This window comes from Gymnodraco acuticeps, unplaced genomic scaffold, assembly GCF_902827175.1.
Source record: "Gymnodraco acuticeps unplaced genomic scaffold, fGymAcu1.1, whole genome shotgun sequence".
Lineage (NCBI taxonomy): Eukaryota > Metazoa > Chordata > Actinopteri > Perciformes > Bathydraconidae > Gymnodraco > Gymnodraco acuticeps.
The window spans coordinates 3,160,179-3,179,032 of NW_022990441.1; the positions used below are offsets into that span (position 1 = coordinate 3,160,179).

Here is an 18,854-nt window from a genome sequence, read left to right on the forward strand (position 1 = left end):
CATTTCTCATACCGATCATACATTAAGGGGAGGAGGAGAAGAGGATATGAAGTCCTCCCGCACTTAACATAATGTTAACATGGAAAGGACACTATTACATCTGCACATTTTTTATACAGTAACCTATGTCCATATATGTTTCTGTTTTTGTAGTAGATTGGTCTACTATAGAGATAAGAGATAAGATATATCCAAGCCCCCAATGTTACTAGATCCTAGCAACACCCCTGGTTACAATAACTTCATTAACATTTTGAATACAGGACTTCATTGAGGTCTAAGGATAGAGGGTGTTTTCTCATACTGATATTCTGAACAATCTGTGCTGTTGTATTTGCTGTAAAGTGTCTCTACTGTAGGCTATTTTTATTATATGTACAGCACTTTGGCTCGACCAAAAATCGTTTATAAATGTGCTATATAAATAAAACTTGATTTGATTTGATTGACACAGTTTTGCTTTAAGGTTACTCTGTGCTCCTCACACTGACTGAACATATCTAAGTAGTATTTTGTAAGCTTAGTGTGTCTCTCAGCTTTGTGTTAATGTTCCACTATATACCAGCAACACCTTGAGCCTTTAGCGGCAGGACAGGTGTCCTTCTGGCTGGTAACAGTTTCCCAGGTGACGGAAGGAAGCCACACCCCCTGGAGACCATGTCATGTGCTGCTGACAGACGGAGCAACCAATTCTCACCGAGGAGCTCAAACCGTCAGCTCCACTTACAGAAACACAGACAGACACTGAGACAGAAACACAGGTGTAATGGACGAACTTATTCCCACCTGTGCGTCTCTATTTTAGCTTTTTTCTGTGTCTTTAAAACACTTTTAACTTAGAAAGTTTTGTTTAAGTCAACTCCTCGGTTTTGCAATTATGGATCGCCTGGATGATTGGAGCTTCAAGACCAAACAAATTGACCTGGAGGAGCATTTCTACTTCGACTACGAGTCGGAGGAAATGACAGATTATCAAGACCCGAATGAACTTGTGACTGCATTGAAACAAAAGGAGGAAGAGGTTATTTTGGCAGCCCAGCTGGGAAACGCATTGCTTCTGGAAAACCGTGAGTTGAAAGAGCGGAGCGACAAACTTCATGAACAATACGCAGACAAGCTGGAGGTAAGACTGTATGCTTTATTTCACAAAAACTGCTTAAACATGTTAAATATAATATGCTTTGTGTTCAAATATGTGTATTAAGAAATCTTTGACGATGTGGTTGATGCTAAAGCTTGAAGTGGGACGGTGAAAATTAAAATGTTTTTAGGATTAACAAATGATAACGCTTTCATTTTTTATAACTGGTATCAGACCCTATAGCCACTGACTATAGTAACAAAATGAATCAAGTTTAAGAAAACAATAGGCCTATAACATATCGGAGTAGCTATAATCCAATTTGTATGTTTGAAAAATACATAGGCCTACAGCTGGCAGTTTCTTTTGTATTAGATGTCCAAATGACAACTTTAAATACTCAATTGTGATAATAAACAGCAACATGTGACAAATACATGGAGAAAAATACACGTTTGAGAAACAATAGACGCCGTTCAGTATCATCTACAGCAGGCTTTACAACATTCATTATATATTCCAAAATCTATTGTTAATCTCAACACCAATACATTATATGATCCATAGGATACTACTTTGAATAAAGCTATCATTTCCATACAAAAGGAATAAAAACTACTATTTATTTTGTGTTTTTCCACTGACTACAACAGTATCTTTACATAAATGTTTCGCAGCAAGCTATTTTTACAGGTTGTGATAATAAATAAATAAATTGGCAACCTGCTGCAGAGGAACCAAACCTGACTTGACTCACACGTTTTATAAAACATCAGAAGTTAACTCGTGCATCTATTACAAGCAAACTGCAGCAGAACCCACATATTTACGGGGAGCATCAGAACACTCCTGAAAGAGATCAGAGATGATTCTCCAAATTCAATAAATGTCTTTAGGACAACATCTAACAGCATTGAAGTAAGAGACAGCTAGTGAAATGAAATTGTCTGCAGATTTTTTATTGTGTTTATATTTGTTGTTAAGGTGTTGCCTACTGCACACAGCATCACATACCTGAGCCTTACGACAGACTAAATAATGGCCTGATTGTTTTTCTCATGGTGAATGCTGATTGGCCCTTCAGATGTTTAAACCCAACTCTTATCAGAGATGACTCGGACTTAAATCCGTACTGTTTACAAAGTGCAATAAAATAAAGATGTGGCAAGAAGGTATCTGCCTATGATAGTTTATCTATAATGAAATATATGAAAACAGATTTGACTGATGTTTCTGTAGCACATGAATTAAATGCTGTACATTTCAGTGCAATAGATCATGTTTTTTATTAATACAAATATCCAGCAATAATTCCTTTTGATGATCCTTCAAAGCTCTAAATGAGGCCTGCTGGCACATTCTGTCCCTCAGATTCATTTTCAAGACAAAACTTTGTTGACATCCTGTTGCTGACAAGGCACATTTAGAATTATTATAATTTCAGACCTATGCAAAGTATAAACTGCCTATGTTGAGTTAACCGTCACTCTGAATCTGTGTTAGGCGCTGGAGCAGGGCAGGCATGAGCTGCGGCAGAAGCTGGAGGGCTGCCAGTCCCAGTGGGAGAGCCAGGTGGGCGAGCTGGAGAGGGATGTGAGGGAGCTGAGTGGCCAGGTGGAGCGGCTGACCCGGACCCTCAGCGAGGCCGAGAGGGACAAGAGCCGAGCCGAGCTGGAGCACAGCGAGCACACACAGAAACTCAGAGATCAGCTCAACACTGTGAGTCCCAAGAGAGTTTGTGTAATGTGTGTTATCCTGTCTGAACTGTAGACAGTGGGTAAAGGAGAATTGACTTCCACTGTTACAGTCAGGCATTCAAAATGTTACTTAAATAAAAGTAAGTAAGTATAATCAGCTTAACGAGCCGGTTTCTGAAACTTACCTACCCCACCTTTAAATGAAAAAGTACCAAATCAGAAAAATAAGTTACAAAAACCCCACAACAAAACTATTATTGAGAATAAACTAGAATATATGTTTATAGATTAGAAATAATTATCCCTCAATCAAATAACTCTTCTTGTGTAAACAATTTTCAAGTTTTAGTCATAACAAAACATTTAATCATATTTCATAAACATGAATCTTTATGAGAAATTCTTGATTTGTACTAAATCTGTAAGAAAACTGTATTCAGGTGTATTCACGATATCTTCCTTTGAATTTTAGTGGAAGTATAAAATGCTATGAAAATAAAATACTCAAGCAAAGTACAAGTACCTCTTTACTACAATACTTGTGTAAGAATATATATCTATAGATTTAGGTTCAAAGTACCTGGCTGCTGCAGGTACCCGAGCCTCTGAGAAACAAACACCGAGCTGTGGATCAGAAGCTGCCGACCTTCGGGGTCAAACCAGATAAGAGGAGCTGTCACTTTATCCTCGCACTGAAACATAATGTTCTCTGCAAACTGCTCAGGTATCAGTCTGAGTCTAATCTGCTCTAAAGCAAGGCCAAACTCTCAAACTGTTCACACACTGAGCAGTGCTTACTGTGATAAGAAGGAACTTCTTCATCTGGGCGGGAGGGCCAGACGTTGTTGGTCCGTCAGTAGTTACTTAACAAAGTTGTTGGCTTCAGGCAAATGATCTGATCTGTGGTTTAGAAGGGAAGCGATATGTAAACAACAAGGGGAGTGAAAGTTAATGGCATGATTTAGATTTATATCTAGGACAGAGGGAGGACAGACTAAAAAAGTCCTGACAAATAATGATTGTTAATCTTAAATCACTTCTGGAGGAAAAAGGTCAAACAACCTCTTTCAAGAATCTTGATTGTGAATTTGTTCTGCTTTCCTTATATCATGGCAAACACAATACATCTGCTTATCTCTGTGTTTTGGACTGTTGATTGAACAAAATGCAACCTTAAGACTCTACCTAGTGAAAGGCATGAATCACTATCTTCTTATATAATAATGGATTGATCGGGAGAAAAATGTGCAGATTATTCTATTATGAAAAGAATCATTAGTTGCAGCCTTACATGAGAATATTATAATCTATTTAACCTGATCCAGTTATTATAACATGAAGTCATCTATTACTAACGTCTGTGGGTACCTATATTACGTAATGGAAAAAAGACTTGGCAACATACAGCTGATTCAAATCATTATCAGCTCGTACGTCTTCAAGTCAAACATTAATGATCTTCAGTGTAGAATCCTTAGGAAACAATTGGAAGAGAATCAAACTGGTGACATATTTTACTGCCTCTTATGGAGGAGCTGATTGGATCACACAGCTGGACAACCTTCAGTGTTTTTCCAGCCTGAGAACGTTTCACTAAACATTACAGTCGTGACGTGTTGCGTTACGCACTACTAGTAGAGTGGTTCTTTGTGTCGTTTGAAAATGAACAGCAGACCTGAGCTGGCAAAAGTTAAAAATGAATCCAAACAACAGTGAACCACCCCCCCATGAGTCAAGGTCCACAGAATAAGAATAATGAATGTCTTGCCCCCGTCTGAAGCACTTACTGAGGAAAAGAGACTCCCTAGAAGTTCAGGAAAAAGTCAATTTAGATAAAAGGTGCTATCTCTGTTCTGTTCGGGGAGAAGGAAGTGGAGAAAAATGTTTTATTTGGCATCAGACATGGGCAACTCTGGACTCTGTGTGGTTGTAAACAATAAGAGGAAAGAGTGAATGTTTTAAAGAACGAAAGAGAGTAAAGAAGCTCCATGTCTGACGTGTTTTTACCGGACGTGGTGGAAAGAGCTGTTGCTTCTGCCGCGGTGAGTTGTGTCTGTATATCTGTGTGTATGGGTGTTTACAGGCGTTCCCAAAGTAACCACTGGAACAGGGACATGTATTATTTACAGTATGTCCTGATTGGATTGCAGATTAGGGTTAATATTGATTGATTGTTGTCTTTATGATATGGTGGAGGAGAGTACATTTAAATGCCCACATGACGTCTTCAAATGTCTTTTTTTTAATACGGCTTCAAACAGAAAACTCATATTATTCATCAATGATAGTAAATATTCACATTTGGGGCGAGAAGACAATGTTAGAACCTGTAAATATTTGTTCAATAATACAATCTACATAATTTCCGTCTGCAGTATTTCTGTTATGGATTGTGAGTCTACACATAATGAAACTGTAGTAGGTTTCAGAGAGCTTGAAACACTATATCCTAACTGTGAGAGTGTAACCAGAGCATGACAGGAATCTGGAGGAGGTGGTCTGTCTGTAAATGGCACCAAGGAAACCTGAGCGAAAAAGAAATGCTGATGTTTACCAGCAAAGCTCTGATGTGAGAGGAACGGTTTACCGTGACTTTTCATTCTAGTGCATTGGAGGAAGCAGCTGCTAAAAACAATGTTGACGTGTGCCAGATTGTCACATGGGTCAGTGCTAACTGTTTAGACAGAGCAGAGAAAAGTAGGTGTTAAAATATGAGAGTGTTGACTGATGTCAGAGGGTTTTTATTTCAGATAACATTAGCTATAGTTACTGTAACAGACACACAATGTGAGAACATTAAGGCAAGCTTTAATGAGTTTGTCTTGTTTCTGATTCATGTCAATTCAATTTATCAGGTGATTCAGTGAATGTTTAACAAGGACATGTCTATCATCTGATTCTGGGGAGCTAGTAAATTACGACATTATTTACTTGGATTGGAAGAAAAGGGAGATTAAGGTATTTTTCTGCTTAAATTGGACTCTTGTGCAAGAACATTTTCCACCGAAACTGGGATATCAACAAATTGGCTGGATATGAAATGCCATACTGGAAAGGGAGTATGGTTATTCAATGATAAACTGGAATTGATAATAATATTTACTTACAACGTTTCCCGGGCAAATCATTCAATAACATATCCTTAGGGAGGTTCAGGACATTGGTTTGAACCGGTGTAAAGTTAATAAAGTATTGCCATTTAAGAAGCTGGGAATAGTTCATTTGCCTAACAAATAAATGTTGAATCCTTTAAAATATTGACTGAGTAATTGACTAAATTAAGCTTCTATACTACTTATTGAGATTTCAAAGTCCATATTATTCATTCATTATTGAAAAGAGAATTGGCAGATAATTCGATTATAAATATATTTGCAGTTGCAGGTCAAACATTTGGTCCACTGCGTTTCTCTTAAAGGGAAACTGGGTGTAAAGGAAACGGGTGGCGATTTAGTCTTTATGTGGTAAACACATTACCTTTCCACCTCCTGCTTTCCACCTAGTGTTACATGACCTCATGACCTTGCATCACCTCCCCTGGCTCACAGTGGATCCCAGTGAGTTATTGGACGACTGTGACAAATCCCATGCTGTGAGATTTCCGTTATTGTAAAAAGAGATGCTTAAATTGAGGCGAGCCCCCGTGACCTCTGCCCCCTCCACAAGCATCACGCAGCCCACAGACAAAAAGGGAAAGACAATATACATTGGGGAGAGATATAAATCTTTCATTTGCTCCTTTGATGTTGCCCCTCATACCCAAACATCCCATCATCCCAGGGGAGAGCTATCTTTTCTGTATGCTCCCTGAGGCCCTCGTCTGTAGCTTGGGTCGTCAGCTGTTGGTTACCTCAGCGTTTGGATGGCTGGAGGCTCGGGGGGGCCGTGTGAGGGGATGTCATCTCTGTGTCTCTACCAAATGGAGCGTCCTCCTTCCACTCCTGTTTTGGTGATTCTCAGTGGGTCGCTGCCTCTATTGTGGAGAAGGGGCCCGTGTTGACGAGATGAGGCAGCAGTAATGACGACTCACTCATGGACACACATGTTCATCAAGCCCCCCCCCCCCCCCTCTTTTATCCTCCTACTCAAAGTGTGTCTGCATGCAATGTTTTGTTTTTCTCCATCAGCGCCAGATTTACTCTTGTCTACCCGCTAATTTTAGCCCTCACGCCTGCCTCACTTCCTCCGTACATTGTTGCAAACACGTACACACAAGCTGCCCCCCTACCCCCACTCCACTTCACCCTAATGAAGTCCAAGTTTGCCCTCCGCCACACTTTTGTCTAATGTGGCATGGTGATGTCACAGCCGAGACCAAGATGCCCTCTGCTCCATCTGCTGCGGGGGCCAGCCTTTCATCTTGTATATATTATGTGGCAATGATAGGGCCTGACAGGGGCCCGCCACACTGCTGAGTAAGGGGAACTGAGCGAGAGGGGGGGGGGGGGCGGCGGCAACGGGTGGGTGTTCACCGGGGCTTCAGATCTGTCAAGATCCCAGTTTTTGTACTTTTCTTTTTATGTTTCGAAATTTGTGTCGGAGAGCTAAGTGTTGAGGAAGTAGCTGATTTCCTAATAAACAAGTAGAACAATGTCAACAATAAATAAATAATTATTTAAATCTTAATATGACATGTGGTTTGGCGGTGACTGGCTAATCATTTTTGTACTCTGGATGTGTGAGTGCTCACAGCAGTCAGGTTGTGTTTTGTAGTTTCCAGTCTTTTTGGCTTGTGACATGTTTTAGGATTGTACATCCAATATGTACACATTACCCTTCATCACAGGTCATGATCTTAAGTTCAGTTTCAGTTATGAGTTGTTCAACAAAACAAAAAATGTTCAAATAGTTTTATCTTAAGGAGTTTTAGACGTTTGAAAAAGTTAAAATATAAAAAGAAAAACAATTTATTAAAAAAAAGAGACATTTTTGTATCTTTCTTTACCCTTTAATCATCTTGTGACCCCTTTCGATTGTATCTTCAAACATCTCTGGGGGTCACTGGGTTCCCATGCTGGGAATATTGTAACCATGAGCAGTTCTTACAAAGGCAGTAAAGAAAACAAGCTCTCATTTTCTTGGTGTGCATGGCCAGCAGCAAAAAACATACCCAACACATGTTCAATTTCACCTAATCCCCACCTTTCTGTCAGGTATCATATTGTGCTCCTTCTCCTCTGGGTCTAGATCACAGGATTTAGAACTATGCTATATATGTGGTTATTTTAAGATTCAAGATTGTGTCCTCAAGTCTCTTAAAGCTCATCCCTCAGGCAAGCTTTGCTAAAAAAGTTTTGATCCCTCCTAAAGGTAAACGCAATTCAGAAGGAAGGCTGTTCTGAGAATTCAAAAGCTACATGTTTTTGACCTTTTTTTGATTCTCATGTGCTCCATGTATTTATTCTCTAGACGATGGCGGTGGAGAGAGCCATGTCCGGCGAGCTGCAAGCTCTGAAACAGGAGCTCCAACAAAAAGGAAGCAACAACAGGGCGCAGGACGAGGAACTGATCAGTGCCATGAGGGAGCAGGTAACTTACATGAACAATATGTACCACTAAATGCTGCAACCACTACGAAGCTAAATCCTGAATTTAAAAAAGGATGGTCAGCTAAAAAAATGTCAGTGCTGTGAGCATCATGTTCTCCCACAGACACGACGACCAGAACAAACAGCACCAGCAAGTCTGTGTGTTCTCATATTCTATTTCCTGTCAAAATTGGTGATTGTGTTGCCAGCTGCTGTTTTTTTTTGCTTTACCGTGTTGCATTTAATTTGAGTGTTGTGATTTAAGTTTTGAAATCAACTTTTCCATTACATGAAGAACATAATAATATTCAATAAAGAGATTCAAAAGAGATAATATCCGTTCTCACACTTAAGCTTACTCTTAAATGACAAATAACCACCCTCAGAACCCTGCAATTACAAATCCACATTCTTGTTTGGAAAAACATATTGTTAGAAAAGACCTGTCTACAGTAAACAATGAATGACACTGATGTTTAATGCAACCACACAACAACACTTGTGGCTCCTTGTTTCCAAAATAGAGAAAGAAAGTGACATTCTCACGGTAAACGATGGAAAGCAGCTCCCTTTTGTTTCTCCAGGGAAAACAAATTCAGAGATTTTTGGCACCTTTTTTAAAAAGAAGAAAATCACATATTTCAACATTGGTTTGTTGATATAGAGTGATTCAACAGCATAGTAGGAGTTTGTGAGAGTTTTCCTGGCAGATATGTGGTAACTTTTTTTATCATATTTAAGATCTTTGTTTGTGTGCTTTCAGGTGCTGCGTCTCACCCAGAAGGAGCAGGTGCTGGAGGAGCGAATAGACAGTGTGTGTCAAGAAAACGCAGATCTGAGGGCGAGTTTGGCCTCTTTACAAACACGCCTGGCTCTGCACGACCAACTCAAACAGCAGCACAGCCAGCAGGTACATAAACAAACACACACAGCCGGGGCGACACAAAGCAGCTCAGTGCGGTCGCTGTATAAATGAAAGAGCATTCGATAACAAAGGGATTCTCTGCTCCCTGCCCGGCAGCCTGGGTTTCGGCAGGATGGTTGAGAGCTTTGCTAAACAATCACCTCATCCCCTAACAATTCTGGATTCCTCACATGTTCGTTTAGTTTCAGGTGAGGCTGGAATCTGGCAGGTCTGGATTTCTGTGGCACTGAACAGTAGCAGAAACTATTTTAATAGTGGCTTTTTAAAAAGCACACATGGCCTTGGGTAAAAACACTTTTGTGTCCTTATATCTGTTTATCATGAATATAACCTAATGATGGCATTTCTTTCCTCATTGGTTGTTAGGTGCTTACCTACAATTCACTATTGTGCCTGTTGTTTTGTATCTATGTTTACAGTGTGTGTATGCACCTTCTTGTGTTGTAGCTCTCCGAGGCGTGGCAGGAGGTGGAGGCGGCGCAGGGCCGATCACAGCAGCTGCAGGCCCAGGTGGAGGAGCTGCAGGAGGAGGTGTCCCTGCAGGAAGGCAGGAGCCACGGAGAAACCTCCCTGCTGTCCGAGCTGGAGAGCAGCCTGGAGACGGCCACGCTGGGAGTCAGCAGAGAAGAGGTACTGAAGCAGATTGAAGTCAAACTACAGTGTTTAAACCATCAGGCAAGACAAGGAGAAATATTTGGTTGAAAACATCTGGTCAGCGAAATTAAACAGAGAAAAAAACCTATGCTTTATATGAGAAATCTTTATCAGAATCAGATTCAGAATACCTTTATTAGTCCCACAGAGGGGACATTTTCATCGTTACAGCAGGAAAGAGCCACAGACAGCTTAATGTTAAAAAAGTACTAAGTTATGATATAATAAAAATATAATATACATGTTTTTTTTCTTTTTCTTATAGTCAAGAAATCCCATTTAAAAAATTTTAAAAAATCAACCAACAATCGTTCCTACTACAGAATTTACTCATAGCTCATTTTATATCCAATACAGCGGCACTGAGCCACACTGTTGCACTGGCTGACATATTTCTGCGTGACCATTTACATGGATAAAACTGTTTCTCAGTCTATTTTCTAGGAAATGTACTACGTATGAATTTACAAGGTGATGGAGAATGTATCTGTTCATCCATATCAATCATTCTTAGCAGTAAGCGACTGGATACAGTTTTGAATTATTCTTAAAACACAAAACCATCACTGCTGCAGAATAACTATGGGAAGTGAAAGTAGATCTTTGCCCAGATGTAGGAAATACTCTGAATAGCACAACATTCTTGTGGAATTCTTGTGTTGGTGGAGACTGTGACAGACAGAAACAGCAGAAGAGTTTAGTTTGGGACTGACTGAACCGACATTGTCTCCATAATGTGGTTGGCAAGAGTTAGTTTTGTTCTCATGCCTTTGTAGTCCTGCCCACAATGATTCATGATTGTTTTGAGGGGAAATTGTTTTCCTGTGATGACTGGAAACACGAATATTAAACAAAGTATTTCCTGCAAAGTGACATAATGGCACCAGAAAAACCTAAAGGAGAAAGTGAAATTTAAAAAAAAAACGTATACATGTCATGGCATAGAGACGACATGCTGACAGGACATGTTGTGCTAGTTTTTAAAGGACAGTGTGACTTGTGTTTGATGCAAGGACAGACAGGAGGTGGGACATTGTTATGTATTAAAGTGAAGACACTACAAAAGATTAGATAAGACTCGTTGCTTTTATTATGTCTTGGTGGGAACTGAAAAACGGTCTTTCTGCCCGCTGTGTTTCCACATTTGTTTCCAGAAGTACAATCTGATGGTTAACTGCACTCATGAGGTATACACTACACTTCCTGTTTGTCATAGCCACAGTGTAGGACAGTTTCCTTGTTTAACAGCTCAGTGCACGTTAACCCCTGTGTCTGTAAATGTATCATCATTTTGCTGTATGAAAGCAGAAGGGGTGAAACCTCAAGATGATATTTAATGAGGACAGTATCACCATGTGATATACTTGACTCAAGAAAGTTAAATAAAGAGATGAGGTAATGCTTGCACCTCCCAGTGAGTAAATACTTGATGTCACTAAACCGATGTGTGTCACGCTGAAAGGAAAGGGGAAAAAAAACAAAACTATTTTAATGGAGGCCATATACAGCAGCAGCCTCATAACTATAACAACTGTTTTTATTGACTGTATCGATTTATTTGATAGGGATAGGAATAAACATCAGCTTAAAAATACAAGGTTTAAATATTCCTGAGTTAGCAAAAATGTACATTTGATGTCCCTAGGCAGGTAAAAAAACAGACAAACATCAAAATAAACTGCGAAACATGTGTTTGTGTTTTTAAGAGTAAATTAACTCTTCAAGCAACCCCAACACAGAAAGTAAAGTTCACTCTTTAAAGTCACAACTTGCATAAATCAACATGTTTCCTCTTGTTTAACTTAGATAACGCAAGAAATGGGGTCCATCCTTCAGTCACTGCTCCCACTGACCCAGCACCTGAACAGCTCGGGGGGGTTAGAGGTCGTGGGTCAGCAGGAGGATCTGAAGGCCATGCTGCTCCAGCTGAAGGGAGCGGCCCAAACCCTCGCTCAGGCATCCAGCACACAGGTGAGAGACTGAATGAGCATGCGGAGCAGGAGAGAAAATGCAAAACAAAGGGCTGACCTTTTTGATTGAAATCAAAGGAGGACTGGATTTAACACTGTGGCTTATTGTATTATTTGACTTATAAATCAGTATTCAATACATATGTGGAGTATTTGCATACATAGAGCTCAAAAGTCCGTAGTGTTTTTGTTGGTTCTGAGGTTGATGAAAAGGTCTGCTAGATAGATAAAGCCAAACACAGGTGTGTATTTATTGGACAGAGCAACCTTTTTCTTGCTTTTTAAATGTAGATTATTCAAATATGTTCACTATTGCTGAGAGGCAATCTTAGGACATATTAAGTGTATGTTTTTTCATAATCCATAAAAGGACAACCAAACTTAAAATGCTTAACCTCCTCCCCTTGTTTTTACTTTGTGTGTATAGTATAAGCCCTAAAAGTACAGTTGTGATTTTACATCTTTATAATTTGATATTTTTCATAATTTTGTAATCCTTTATTACGTTATTGTGCTTCATTGTTTGTATTCTTGTAAATATTTCTTATTCTTGTGGTCCCTCTTATGAACTGTATCCTCATCCCAGTTAGACTGATTACAAATAGATTGAACTATAGAATTAACCATTGAGAAAAGTCCTCTCAAATACCACATTCATCACTATCAGCCTATCTACCCCCTAGTGCAGGGGTACTCAAATACAAATCTTAAAGGTCCAAAATAAATGTTTCAATAAGACAAAGGTCCGTTTATCACGGTCATTCAAACTTTTAAACAATTACAACAAGATTCTTAACACGAGGTTGCAAAAACAAAAATAATCTGTATGCAGCAGTTTTCATTGTTATTGTGTCTGTGCTTGACCCCTCAGAGTCGCAGTGTAAGAGCTGCAGTTAGGAATAAAGGCAGCTGCACCCTCTTTCATTCAGCATTCACATTATTGCTTTATAAATGTCTTGAGGTTCGTCAGGCCCAACACATCTTCAACAAACTCCCCCTTTGCCTCATCATAAAAACTCACAAACACCAGCAACTGAGCATTGTCAGTGGTGTCAGTGGACTCACCCACAGCTAAGGAAATGCACTGTGCATTTTTTATTCCATCACAAAGCTGATGAATCAAATCACCAGCCAGTATTTATGTTCTTCTGGTTGCTGTGGAATCTGAGAGGGGGATTTGCTTGATTTGACCTGTTATTTCCTCTTTTTGTTTGCCTTCAACATGGTCTCCATCACTTCAGTCATGCATTCTTTTATACTCAGTTATTATCCAGTGGAAAGTCCTTACCTACTGGCCTAGTTAAATCAAAGTGGTTACTTTTTTTTGGCTGGGCAGTGTAGTTTTACACACCGTCTTATTTGACTTTCTCAGGACTTAAAACAGTTTTTTGGGGGCAGACCCCCTCAAAGAAAAAAATATATTTACACACGTAAGGTCATCATCTTAATAGTTGTGTATGCTCATCCGTGAGCAGAGCATCAAGTTGACATGTCTATTACAGCTGAATGCGGCGATTACCATTTTGTTCAGCAAAACGCCTCACAAACGTATTAAGATCAACAGCTTCAGTGCGTTTTGATTCAATGCTGAGTACAGTCAAACTGACAGTCTCTTCTCTGTCATTGTAGACCGCAAATACCTCATTCCTTCAGTGCTTGGGTCCGAATGCTTCTCGTTTTGCGCCGTCCAGTTCAAAATGAAATCGCCGCCAATCGTATGTCCACGCTCGCGCCAGGACCGGGGGAGGGGTTACATGACGTGCATCTTGTGCTGCATTCACTTGCACTCGGACATTAGAGACTTTCTCTCATAAATGTCCGATGAGCCACAACTTTTCTTTCAAAACAAAGCTGCCAACTGGGGTGGCAGCTGGAGTGTCAGTTGCCACCCCAGTAGGTGAAACTAGGCTACTAGCTACAGTACAGATGGAACTAGATGAGCTGTTAACTCTCGCTCTGAATTTATTTATTTTAATTCTCGCTCTGACTTAGACAGGTTGAAAGAGACACACACATTTTTCCCACCCGCAGTCCGCGAAGACCCGCCCTACTGTGCCTCTGATTCGCAGATTGTTTGGGGGGGAAAAACGCTGACTGGATGCTGAATGTGATTGGACCAAAGCGTTGACACACACAGGTGGAACACAGTGGAACAGTCAGACATGCAGAGCGCTGTTTGCAGTGGACATAGCGGATAATTTTGACTCGTTGCGAATGCGTTGTGGCGATGTCTCACATATAATACAGAGAGATAATACATATGAAAAGTATAATTTGCTCAGAGTCCGGAGACAGTGGTGGTTCGGTCCGGATCCGGACCGGAGTCCGTAGTTTGAGGATGCCTGCCCTAGTGGCTGTTAGAGGCAGCATGGTGTCCTCACACTGAACCAGGCTGAGGAACTTGTGTGTCCTTGTTAAAGCAATAGATGCCAATGAATTGTTGCAATTGATATCTCATGTGCTTTGCTAAGCCTCTATTTGCCACAAGCAAGCATATACAATTGTCCAGTTGTGTTTAATGATGTTCAGACCTCTAACAGGCATTTACCTATGAAACTAAATATCCCTGCCCATCCCCTTCCTACCTCGGAGCACATTCAAAATAGGCCAACTCTACAGAAGCTCCTTTTTGGTATAAATCTCTGTGAAGTGCACGGACGATACCTGATCTCTTTGTTAATGTCTGTGTCCCAGGAGCTGAATCAAGCTTTTGTCGTGAGGACGGGCGATCAGTGTGGGAATCCGAGCGCAGCGGAGGAGCTGAGAGATCAGGTAACTGTGATGAACGAGCACGTCTGTCAGGGAGGAGCAGCGCACACAGCAGCTCATTATATTAGGATTCGGTTGTGCATTAGTAAAACTGACCTTACTGCTGTCACTGTAATCCATCCTGGTTCCACAGACAAACAGAGTGACTTCTCTGGAGCGGATTTAACGGAGCAAAATTTTGAAGGCACAACTTCAATATTCCAGTTTTAATCTCCTCTTCTTAGTTTTTTGTCAGCCCTAAAACAAGGGTGTTAACAAATTCCATTAGCGTGCTTTGGTTTATTTTTTGTGTCATCGTCACCTGAGTGCAACAATCTTCTTTTTCAAAACACTCCAAGCTGTTATAATGCTGTTAAACACCACCTTTAAACTGCATTTTTTTTTATCACATTAGGAGATCCAAATTGGCTATGTGTGAGCTCCTAAGCAATCAAAAGATTAACATTTATAAAATAAAATTACATTTGAATGCAACAAAAATTCCTTAATTGTGTTATATGCAGAAAAACACTTTGATAAATGCTCTGAATTTCACACTGTGACCCTAACACTGCTCATTTCTCCCTCCTGCAGAACGTCCAGCTGCAGCAGGAAAACTCTGAGCTGAGGCAGAGGCTGCAGAGGCTGCAGAGCGGGCAGGAGCAGACTGAATTTGTCCAGCAGGCCATCAAAGACCGAGATGAAGCCATAGCCAGGTAAAACATTTTCGCCCTGAATATTCTCAATGAAAATAATAAAAAATCCAATATATGCAGCTATCATACTTGCTATTATAATTCTGCAATGTTTAGTTTGAACAATAAGAACAAATCAATGAATTTCTGTCCGGCAAATGTATGTTTTAAAACAAAAATAGAGACATAATTTAAAGTTTTCCTTTAGAAAGCTGCTCTTGAATTGATTATTGTTGGTGACAGTGATGTGACTGAAGGGGTTTCTTGATTTTCTTTGTAGGAAAAACCTGATGGAGGCAGAGTTGGTCAGAAGTAAAAATGACATGATATCTCTGAACAACCAGTTATTAGAGGCCATCCAACGTAAACTGGAGCTGTCGCAGGAGCTGGAGGCCTGGCAGGTGAGATCCCTTTCTGTCTTTCAAACTCTCTTGTCCATCCCATTCAGTCTACTCTCCCCAAAAGAATATTAAACCATCTCCTTCTGAGCCCTTTTGTTTCTCACCAACTGCCTGTCAGATCTGTCAGAGAAACCTTTTGCTTATGAAAAGCATAAATATGAATATAAGTACATTAAATTAACACCTTTCAAGATCAAAATCATACGTTATGTTGTATACAGCAGACGCATGATGTCCTCAGTGGGAGGTCAGTGAAAGACGCAGCTGTTTCTCTCTCAGCTCGGTCAGTTTGGAGGAAAATGAGCGGCAGGTGTTTCTGTCAGCGTCTCCTCCTGCTGCTGAGTCACTATGCCAACCACAGCCATCTGCTGTAGAGCCTGCCATCCATGTTTTGGGGACGATAAACCAGATTATAATTGGGAGGATCCATGTTTATCAGCAGAAGTGTAAAATTATCCTCAATAATAACGAAATAAGTCATTCAAAATATTCCCTTAAAATATAAATCACAAATAAAACTTGAACAGAGTTTTTCACATACCAATATTTTAATGTGTGACAGACTGGCATCAACTAGTCCACAAATACAATCTCTTATTTCATAGCTGTTAATAATACACACAGTTATAGGAATATTTCAAAGCAATCACAATGCTGAATGATCCACGGTAGGGATAGAGAAAGTTATGTATCATTAGGGAAAACAAATCCTGAATCAGTACACTCATACTAGGCAAAATATGTGTTGAGTCTTCTTAATTCAATGTGTTGCTACTGATAGCACCAATAACATAAAGTGCTATACAGTTCCATGATCTTTGAGAGAAAGCAGACATCTTTAAGACAATATTTGCAACATTTGGCGAACCAAACCAAAACAGTCTAGAGTAGTTTGTTTTTTTATTTGGTTTTAACTATCCCTTTCATAATGAAGCAGTGTTTAAATCTAATACAGTCAGATTGATGTACTGTATATACTGAGTTTGAATGATATGAGAGCAGTGCTGACAGTGTTGAGTCCCCGCTGTCCAGACTTCCTGCTAATTTCCTCTTTCTGTCCATCTTTCCTTCAGGACGACATCCAGATCATCATCAACCAGCAGCTTAAGTCCCAGCACCAGTTGGAGCTTCCTCAGAAGAAGTCCACCTCCAACGGCATGTCCTTCTTCCGCAGGCCCAGCCGGACAACCAACGCCTGGAGTTCAGACGCTAATCAGGGCAAAACACAAACCCCCTGGAGGGACTGGTTAAAACGAGGAAAAGGGACAAATAATGGACAGTGAGCAACACTTACTCCCTGAAGACAAAGGAGAGGATACACAAGGAGGACAGGACAGAGGGAGGTGTAGCTTCAAGTTCATCTTGTGTGGTGAAAAGAAGCCATAAAGACACTTTCAATTTAGTGATGAACAGCAGAGCCACATCGGACAAAGAGTTGCCAGATAGGCACTTACTTACACATTTCAATGAGAGGCTGAGCCTTCGTATAAATCTAAACTGTGACAACCTGGAACACTAATATGTTTCTTTCCCTTACGAATTACATTAGGTTTGCCTGGACTGTAAATATTGTGCCTTTTTTGTATTATTGTAATGATCCCTATGTCTGAGACTTTATATGGTATACATGCAAAGTGTAGATCACTGAGAGTATTTGTTCAGATTATTTAATGTCACTGATCAAAGAGAGAAAAAAGTCAGGAAATAAAAACGAACGGACAATGAATTTACAATGGTGCTGACTTGTGTCTTTACATAGCAAGTTTGATGTGAGAAGTTCCTTTTTTACTGTCGGATGTGCTCTAAAGCTCAATATGTCACAGTTTAATTATATAGGATACACTATGTTTTCATGTACACTGAGTTAGCTGTTGTTTTTATAATTGTTTCTGTTCTATGAATGATTACTTTTGTGGTATGATTCTGTGTGCTGCAAACACAAGTATGATGATTCTGTTTTTCAGTGTTCAATATTAAAGCTGCTCAGTACAGGCTGGGTTGTTTCATACATGTAAACCGTCTTGACTCGCCACATCTGGAATAATGGCCGGATTACTACATAAAACATAACAACATCGTTTCCGGGTTTCTGTTTTTTGTTCAAAAATGTTAATATGATAAACTAAAGAGGGGAGAAAGAAGGGTTTATTACTACTACTATTATTAGTGTTTAAAGTGTTCAACCACGAACAAGAAACAGTACATAGGTCATGATGCTACTTGGAGCTACAATCATTCACTGAAGGTTGACTATTTGTAGTGAAGTAGTTGTTTATCAGTCTTCCAGCCCTGCCCTACTTTGTGTTGTAAGAACATCTGTTCAACAAAACACAATATCATGAGATTTCTTTCTTTTTCTCCTGTTTTAAGTAAAAACACATTTTCACCTGTACAATATCAAATGCAGCACTAGACTCAGGATGACCATAAACTGAAATTGTTTGAAAAATACAAAGATGGTGTCAACATTGTCAAAGTAATTTGTAAAAATACTGGAGGTGCAATATACTGTAGTACATAGCCTATGCCCTGGTTTGTTACCATTTTGAAGTTCACAAAGAAATAAAAAGCCTAGAATGAATTTTAATTCCATTTACACCAAGTATTTCAAAACACTTTCCACACACACACATCTCCTCGGTGATTTTAACATACTTACAAATGCTCAAACATGATACTTTGACTGGTTGTCTCTTAATTGCTTTCATATAAATAATATTTTTTTGTATTTCTTGTGATTTTTTTTTTAAGCAGCATGGGAATAGTCCCAGGATAGGATAGGACTCAATTAATCTAAACTACAGTATATGACGTGCAAGAGGACATTGTTTTCCATGTTCCAAATCAAATACACTGTTTTCATTATTGAAAGAATCAGTCAAAATTATTAGAATATGTGAAAGGAGAATGTGAAATAACAAAAACTAACTAAGTTCACAAATCTGTCAGACGGCCTTTCAGTATGTATTTGACTATTATTATTGTATCTTTATTAGCAAAGGTGGGAAGTAACTAATTTACTCAAGTACTGTACCTAAGTACAACTTTGAGATACTTGTGCTTTACTTGAGTATTTCCATTTTATGTTACTTTGTACTTGTACCCCACTAGAATTCAAAGGTATATCGTGTACTTTCAATCCACTACATTTATTA

The 18,854-nt window shown here is 39.6% G+C and overlaps 1 protein-coding gene across 1 annotated transcript; it reads left to right on the forward strand.

The window, feature by feature from the left end:
- Positions 1-687: 687 nt before the first annotated feature.
- Positions 688-17,776, forward strand: si:ch211-235m3.5 (BICD family-like cargo adapter 1). Its single transcript, XM_034225588.1, has 10 exons — positions 688-1,123; positions 2,585-2,800; positions 8,188-8,307; positions 9,070-9,216; positions 9,679-9,861; positions 11,692-11,856; positions 14,550-14,627; positions 15,198-15,319; positions 15,579-15,699; positions 16,773-17,776. The coding sequence occupies exons 1-10, from the start codon at positions 878-880 to the stop codon at positions 16,980-16,982; spliced, it is 1,608 nt and encodes a 535-aa protein (XP_034081479.1). The 5' UTR covers positions 688-877; the 3' UTR covers positions 16,983-17,776.
- The last annotated feature ends 1,078 nt before the right edge of the window (positions 17,777-18,854 follow it).

Excerpts from the sequence above, each read along its gene's own strand:
- si:ch211-235m3.5 (XM_034225588.1), top strand. The coding sequence starts at position 878 with ATGGATCGCCTGGATGATTGGAGCTTCAAGACCAAACAAATTGACCTG. Across the intron at positions 8,308-9,069 it reads TCAGTGCCATGAGGGAGCAG|GTGCTGCGTCTCACCCAGAA; the intron begins GTAACTTACATG and ends GTGTGCTTTCAG. Across the intron at positions 15,320-15,578 it reads CGAGATGAAGCCATAGCCAG|GAAAAACCTGATGGAGGCAG; the intron begins GTAAAACATTTT and ends TTTTCTTTGTAG.